The sequence below is a fragment of the Triticum dicoccoides genome, chromosome 4A (genome assembly GCF_002162155.2).
Source record: "Triticum dicoccoides isolate Atlit2015 ecotype Zavitan chromosome 4A, WEW_v2.0, whole genome shotgun sequence".
NCBI classification, from domain to species: Eukaryota; Viridiplantae; Streptophyta; class Magnoliopsida; order Poales; family Poaceae; genus Triticum; species Triticum dicoccoides.
The window spans coordinates 364,830,852-364,838,955 of record NC_041386.1 but is presented as its reverse complement, the minus strand read 5'-3'; the positions used below and the strand labels follow the sequence as shown (position 1 = coordinate 364,838,955).

At 41.2% G+C, this 8,104-nt stretch overlaps 1 protein-coding gene across 3 annotated transcripts in view; it reads right to left on the bottom strand.

The window, feature by feature from the left end:
* Window positions 1–766: 766 nt before the first annotated feature.
* LOC119285927 (rho GTPase-activating protein 7-like) overlaps window positions 767–8,104 on the bottom strand; it is a 38,343-nt gene continuing 31,005 nt past the window's right edge. For 2 of the 3 annotated variants that reach the window (XM_037565263.1, XM_037565262.1), the window contains 12 exons: window positions 7,789–7,876; window positions 7,196–7,439; window positions 6,664–6,891; window positions 6,159–6,479; window positions 5,970–6,019; window positions 5,086–5,146; window positions 4,926–5,009; window positions 4,111–4,224; window positions 3,869–4,038; window positions 3,483–3,549; window positions 1,309–1,500; window positions 767–1,230 (listed from right to left, as the gene is read on the bottom strand). In XM_037565263.1, coding sequence (XP_037421160.1) covers window positions 1,042–1,230; window positions 1,309–1,500; window positions 3,483–3,549; window positions 3,869–4,038; window positions 4,111–4,224; window positions 4,926–5,009; window positions 5,086–5,146; window positions 5,970–6,019; window positions 6,159–6,479; window positions 6,664–6,891; window positions 7,196–7,439; window positions 7,789–7,876 — 1,808 coding nt within the window. In that variant the 3' untranslated portion in view covers window positions 767–1,041. The remainder of the gene's footprint in view (window positions 1,231–1,308; window positions 1,501–3,482; window positions 3,550–3,868; window positions 4,039–4,110; window positions 4,225–4,925; window positions 5,010–5,085; window positions 5,147–5,969; window positions 6,020–6,158; window positions 6,480–6,663; window positions 6,892–7,195; window positions 7,440–7,788; window positions 7,877–8,104) is intronic. The other variant, XR_005140023.1, reaches the window with a different exon arrangement.

Genomic DNA, 8,104 nt, shown 5'->3' with positions numbered 1-8,104 from the left:
CTACTCAAATTTATAATCGCCGTGTTCTCTAGTTCCACACTCCTCATACCAATGACCTAACATACCAATGTCCCCGCCTTTGGTGATCGAAACAAATCTTTCAATATTTTATTAACATCAAGGTTCACCTTGTTCACCTTGACACTAACAAAGGATCCCATATAACCGGACGGTAGTTGATTTTGAACTTCAGGGATCTTGCACATCTTCCTACACATGCCCTATCACCGGCTAGTTCATATAATTGTCTAGCAACTTCAAAAAACTCTGCCCATACAACAATAGCAACACCACCGAAGGACCAAGAAAGGATTAAAGAAGCTAGGAATTCCAAACAAAATCAAAAGAGTAGCAGCTAGATAAATCTATAATATTACAAAGGCACTTTTACATTTTAGAGAAGTTTGAAAATACATCTTGTCTTTATGATACAAAAGTGGGCGAGATTAGGTTCCCCTTCTTTTTTTTGTCTTTTACTATTCTATTACATTATTCCGACAAATAGTTTTTTTAGTCTTGTGATATACTAGCTACAGCAGCGCCCAAGGGCCCAAAATATCTCAAATGGGAACTCTAGGATTCCATTCTTTTATCAAATTCTTGAATAAGCCAATTCAAGAACAGTTGGATGCCAACAGCAGTAGTACATACAGAGATACAAGCAACATAAATAAGACTACGGGTACTGAAAATTGCATGCAAGCGCGCTTCTGATTTTAACCTCTAGGCCCCCCTCTGTAATATAGGTATGAGTAACATGGTCATAGAAATTATAAGGAGAAAACAATTCCATTCCCTATGAGCAGCCACACCAAACAAAAACATATACGTATATACCACATCTCTGAAAAACTTGTTTCAAATACACCCCTTGACACATTGCATAAATGAGGCTACAACAGCACACTCAAGGCTCAAATAGCTACCTAATGTAACAACAAAACGTTGAGCCCGTATTAGAAGGAAAATGAATTTACACTACCACCAAATGATGAAGACGGAGGAAGAATCTCTCTACCCAGGATATACAATGAGCATATCCTACCTTGGACTGTTCCAAGGAGAAGGCGGCTTGTACTGAAAACCCTGAGAAGCAGATCCATGCCCTAAATCAAGACTATGGAGTTGTTCCATCAGCTGCGACCTCCGTTCTTTAAAGAAATCTAGCCTAGTTGTTAGTTCTACCAAAGTGGAAGATGCCACCATTGGCTGCCTCCCATATCCAACACCCTGTCATAACAACAGATATGAATCATCTTACTTCAGTTGGTATATTTAACAATAATCAAGCGTTGTGATTTCCCTAACCTCGGCTAACTTGGGAACATTGATTACCACAGAAGTGCTCTCTGATGACATGCTTGTTGATGCCTCCATGCCTCTTGAATCACTTGAAGATGCGTCTAGGGAAAGCTTGCGGGTTAGTGGCCTTGAAGAACCATAAGGTAGCACATGCTGTTTGATGTTCCTCCATTGAGATGCATCCACCGAGCTGCTCTCCTGCCAAAAATAATACAGTATGAGTACATGTAGTGTCAGCTCTACATCAGGTTAGCACAAAATATATTCATTTTCCTTCAGTCATGAATTTCGACGTCGATGCTCAAAATGTCATCATGTAAAACAGGAATAACTAACATTAGAAAACAGAGAGAACAGTATAGGAGTCAGCTAAAGCATAAACACACTGAAAGTAAACTATTGAAACTGCCTCACTACCGACCAGACCTAAGATGTAGCACCCTCTACATTCTCTGAATGCCTTCAAATATTTCTAGAGTTTCTAACACTAAGGCCTCGTTTGGCACGAGAGGTTTGGAGGGGTTCTGAGAGGATTTTCCACACGCGGCCCGCAATCCCCTAGAATCCTCTTTGGTCCATTTGGTACACAGGGTTGCCGTGGCCCAGTCCACCCAATCCCCTTCGATTCTGCCCAAACCACGCGGTTTAGACGGCACGAGGAGACCCTCGAGGAACTGAAGACACGCGGGCGCCGCCGACCCAATCGACAGCTGCGAACCCTGGTCTTCCCTCCCCAATCGGCGGCCACTCCCGAGGACGCGACGGCGGCCGGCGGCGAAGAGGCGGCCACAGGCGGGCGGCGTGAGCCGGTTCAGCTCTAGTAGACGCCGGTCCAGACAGTGCGGAGCTCGACGCCGACCTTCCACACGGGACCTCTACCACTCCAGCCGGGTACGGGACCTCTCGGCCACTCTTCCTATCACGCACTCCCCGCTCCGGCGGTGCTCCCCGCCCACCCTAGCATGAGCCACCATCTCTCTCTCTCTCTCTCTCTGACCTCTCCACTTTGTTCGAGCAGGCTACAAAGTGGAAGCTGTGGCGGAGGTTGCAGAGGTGGAAGAGGAAACAGAAGATGTTGTTCACCGAGGTGCCCACGGCAAGCTGTTCATCGAGGTGCCCAAGTAGATCACCCTCTCCGTCCTCTCCAAAGTAACAATTTGCTGCATCCCCTTCTTCTTTGTGCTACCTGTCAAGATTTAGAGCATGCTGCTGCTATGGGGGAATCAAGAGCAGTTTGTACAAGAACACACCCGTGTGCTCTAAGCTTCTGCATATGTGAGAACACACCAATTATTGGCTAATTAATTAATTGTATGCTCTATTGGGTTCCAGTTTTGCCTACTGCGGATGTGGCGGTTTGTACAAGTTCAGTTTGGTGCATTAGAACGGCACTCTCATATTTTGCTTTATGTGCCAACTGCTATGTCAACACCATGTTAGCTACATTATAAAGATTGGATTTTTAAATGTTCAACACCATGTTATGTCAATATGACAAACCCTGCCAACCAAACAGACATTTTGAACAAAGAGGATTGTAGATGGGGGAGTTTTGGGGATTCAAGGGGTTTTGAGGGGATTGGGTGAAAGGAAGGGATTCACCCAATCCCCTGAAATCCCCCCCTCCACAAACCTCCCCAATCCCATTGTATCAAACGAGGCCTAAAGAGTATATAGGAAGGGGATTGCCCAATACTTCAATGTGCCACCAGTTTCTGTAACCTTGATCCAGACCAACAGTTGGCCCACTTCTGCCAGCATACTGCAGACTTGTGGGAGTTAAGACTAAAATAGTACTGGCATGCAAGAAGTTCAACTGGTCCTCGAGAAAATTCTAGATAGTGCACAATTTACTGGTATTCCTAGTGATGGAATCTAGAACCATTATACAGATCTTAGAGAATGCCATCAAAACTGATGAACCTCAAAAATTCTATGCTGCAAAAGCAAGCCCATGTTTGCAGATTTCCTTTTTCTTACCAGCTGATCCCCTAAATAACCAGACATGACAAGCAGTACTGTTCATTTCCAAAACTAATACTTTATCTATAGAGCACACTGACACTGCTTTCAGTCATGCATGTGGAAATGTAGGTTGTTGAAACTGGAATTGAACATTAAATGGGTTTCGGTATTATCAATGAGACCGTAGTGTATGGGTGGGGGGATTCTAATCAAACCTCATTTCTGTGCTTCTCTTGATTGCAAAAGGCAAGGTTCATGTCAAATCCTGGTTGAACAAAGTTTCTGGTACGAATAAAATAGTGTCATAATATGATAAGTAAATTAGCAGAGCACAATATATCCAATTTATGTCTAGAAATATTGATATAATGCCCTCGATCAATTATTATTAAAGTCTATGAAGAAACCATGTTAAACAACTGCAGCATAATTCAGCATAACTGAATAAGATTTCACTTTGATGAAATAGAACAATTAACAAACACCCAGTGGGCTTCAAATCACAAAAAATCAAAAAGGTGTCATAACCACATCCAGCAACATCAATGGTGACAAAAAAGAAAGGAAGAAAGAAAGAATACAATACAACCGATATGCTTACTGCTGTGAAAAATGGCCAGGATTACAGTGATAACGATCATTTGCATCAAGAGATGGGCCATATTGTTGTTGGCGTTGTTGATTGAGTAGGAGGTGAAGTTCAGCCACCTTCTGTTTTAACCTCACAACGTCAGCTTCAGCGAGAGCAATCTCCTCAAGCTCAGCCCTTGTCTTGAGAAAAATAAGGAGGAAAATGAGACTCCATGCAATGAGTCCAACAAGTAGAGCAATGGTTGAAGGTACCTTTGAGTCCATAGCACGTGGACTTGAAAACTGTCCAGAAGACATGCTCAACCCAACCTCCAGTGCAGATCTAAGATCTCTCTCAGCTTGTAGCTGCTCTTGCAATCTGGACACCTGTAGATATAAACAGTTGTGAAATCTATCATCAGAAAATTCAACGACCATCTTGTGTATGGAACATGTTCAACAATAACTGCATAAAAAACAGAAAGCAGAAAGTAACATTTTGGCCCCTAAACGTTTGGACTGTTTATTCTACACAGTTACCCTGAAATTTGTGTGGGGCTACAGGCACTATATTATTTTGGTTCCTCGATTTTAGAAGTGCTTCTGGCTAAATCCTTCCATCAATAAATTTACCAAGCTTGTCTAGCCTCCGAGTAACTGACAATTTGTCTGTAGAGAGAAGTCCCAAATGCAAGAGACACCTGGTTAGTCAATTACCGCAAATCTTGGCTAGGGCCAGTGTATCTAAAGTCAGAGCCAAGTAAAATGTCATCGTGCTATCTTCACGGAATCTAAACATTGATGATGACTAACTATGTAGAAAGCACACAAACTTCCACCAAAAAAACTGAAAGAAAGAAAAAAAGTTCTAAAGCGAACGAATGGGACATTAGGTTTAAAATATTCTTTCATTTAGCATTCTTCGTGCAGGTAAACGACTCAATTGTCATATGGAACAAAGTAGCAACCAATGAAGTTTAAGATAAACTGAAACCCAGCAATTGACAACAGAGATGGCTCTTTCCCTAACATAGAATATATGATGCGGTTACCGAGCAAAATTAACAAGGCAAGGGAATGCAGCATACATCCTGTTCCAGGACCAAACGGCGTTCACGTAGTGCTTGCTTTCTTCTTTCTAAACTCGCCTGTAAAACTGCATTACCCCGAGCCTGAGAGACACTTTCCATTACATTACTGGAAGACGATAAATAAAAGTGAACCAGTTAGTGTGAAGTTTTCCCCTACCTCTTTGGCAATTCTGTTCTGCAAATCATTCTTCGCAATTTCAAGCCTTTGAATCGCAAGCCTGAAAGGTTTGTTTTCATAGAAAAATTGACCTTGATAAATTGCACATGCATCAGCAGCAAAATAGTCGGGAAGCTAACAGAAGTGTTAAAACTATACACTTTCTAATTTGTAACATTCGTTGTCAAACAACAAATATTCAATGCAACAACATTATTAACTAAGGCAGAAACTACAGATATGCATATAGCTAAAGTTTTAGGGGTTGGGGCCACATTTGAAACTTAATTGAAAATACAGGCAACTTCATCTACATTTACATTTCAAAACTATTTTCATCACTATTTATATCCACTGCTTTCATCTACATTTCCATTTCAAAACTATTTCCATCACTATTTACATCCACTGCTTTCATAACCTTTTCACAAAAAGTTAAATTTAAACAGGTTGGCCCAGATTTTCTTTCGGTAATATTAAAATCTGATGTCAGATTGTCAGATTTTTAACCATGGCAAATCATGGTAATTATAGTTGTCGCAATGATGACAATTTCCTTTAGCAAGCATGGCAACTCCTGCCCCGGTAAATGTAAGTGCTTTCTGGCTAATATAGATAGCCGCCTAAAAAGCACACAGGAAAAATCAAAATGGAAAAAACTTCAAATTGGGAGGGCGATCCTCCCCACCCTACGGAGTTGTACAAAGTCAGCAACCGTTTTGGGGCGCAAGCATAGGCAACATAGGACTGATGACGGAATCTCCCTTAACGGAAGAAATAGAAGCTCGAGAAGGAATACCACTAAAAATCTAGTTCGCTCTCAAATAAAAATCTAGTTCGCTCTGTAAAAACATAAGACTGCTGTTTAGTGGAAAAGAGCATACTCCTCTTCACCAGATGAGTCGACTGATTCTGAATGCTGACTCTTTCTTGCCTGCATAAAAATCAGAATGCTGAATGATGATATGAAGGGAACCATAATTCAACACGCCAGAGAAGTTGGCACAACAATGCATTATTCCTACTCAGCTGCCCCACAAAGGGAAGAAAATATAAATAGATTTATTGCTTACACTATTACGCCCCCAAAAGTTACTGCGCTTCACATGTGAGTGAGATCCATTAGTTTTGTTCGAGTGTCTGTCTGCAGAATATTCCGAACTGTTACTAGGTAAAGTAATTCCAGGATCCAAAGAAGAAAGGATCTCTCCCATAGACAATGGAGTTTCATGACCGGATGTTGGGTTGGAAGGATTCTTTTCACTCAGAGGCATTTCCATATTTTTTGAAACATTTTCAGATGAATGAATTTTTGGAACTTTGCTTAAATCTGTCTCTTCTTCCAGTCCTTTATCATCAACAGAGCAATCAGCATCTGAATCATCAGCATGAACCTGGTGTTCAATCAGAAGCAGTATAATAAGAATCAAAGCAACGGCATCATTGCAGTTACGACACTGATCCTAAAATCAAATCAGGCATGCATATATATGTGCATGCGTGTCTAGCAATAATCACAGTATAACCCTAGAAATAAGCACAAATTATACGCTTATAAAGCAGGGAGCATAACAAAACCTTGTAATCATATAGGTCGCTCCCAGCATACCCACTGCTCTCACTCAATTTTCCACTAAGTATACGCTCTGCACCATTGTCATCGTCCATTTCTTGATCTACATCATTTTCTGCATCATGAAATCCATTATCTTTTGTGTCCATATTTACATCATCAGTTGATACTTCACTGCCACTGTCTTCAATCTGAGACCCAGGTGATGGGGAAGATCTGACAAGACGGTCATCCTGCAAAGAAATTAAATATGAGCATCCAATTGGCTGAACATACGAGTTATTTCTATGTGTATAATTGTAAATGAAACAGAACGTCCAAGAGACAGAAAGAGGCAAAGTGTTCCAGCGGCTGCCTCACATATAGTCATGGCCACAATGCATGTAGAAATAACTCATATGGGCAGTAACTTTTCAATATAATCAACAGATTATATGCAAAAAAGAAATAATGCCTAGAGGGTAGAACAACTATCATGAAGGAAATGAAGCCACCTAAAGATTTGGACAAAAAAATTGAAGTATCAGAGAATCTTACATCAAATATAATCTCGTATTCCTCCAAGAGAGTTGCAACAATGCCCTGACCGCTGTTTGCAGCATTTGCAGCAGCAAGAAGCTGGGCAGAATCATCACCATCCATATCAAATACGTCATCCATCTCACACTCCCCAGCCAAAAGCGGACGCAACAAGAGAGGGGCCATACAGGCAGCAACTGCTGATGCGGTCATCCGATTCTCCATGGTATGAGAAGCAACAATATACATCATTTTCAAGATTCTGCAAACAAGAATCTCCATAAGGAAAGTTTTCTTTTGTCATGGGAAGTGTTAGTTTAAGTAATCAAATGTCAAACAACACACTGGTAAAAACCATTGAGATATTGTTAGTCCAAACTAAAATGGTGATCTAACATTAGAAGAAATAAAAACTGTACAGTTAGAGGGCAATTAAAATAGTCCACATTAGTAGTTCTTATTTAATGTGCAAGTATCATATGCAAGTTAATGAGAACATGCTCACGTTGATCGGCAGCAAGCATGATTTCACACATAATAAATAATAAATCATTCATTGCATTTACCATAAACTGGCAGAATAGAAGCTATGAGGAGAACGTGAGTCTAACCTCTGTAACAAGCGCCGATTAGGCTCAGGAAATGTCTCAGATATAGCTGAACGCATAGCATTTATCCGAGCTTCCTTGGTCTCCAAGCCTATGAAAGTAAAACAGAATATATAGACAATTAACCAATGAACACAGCAAATTGTTTTGAGTTATGCAAACCTATATATAAGGGGAGCCTTGGCGCAGCGGTAAAGCTGTTGCCTTGTGACGGTCACGGGTTCGAGTCCTGGAAACAGCCTCTTGCAGAAATGTAGGAAAAGGCTGCGTACAAAAGACCCGAAGTGGTTGGACCCTTCCCCGGACCCTGTGCGCCCAG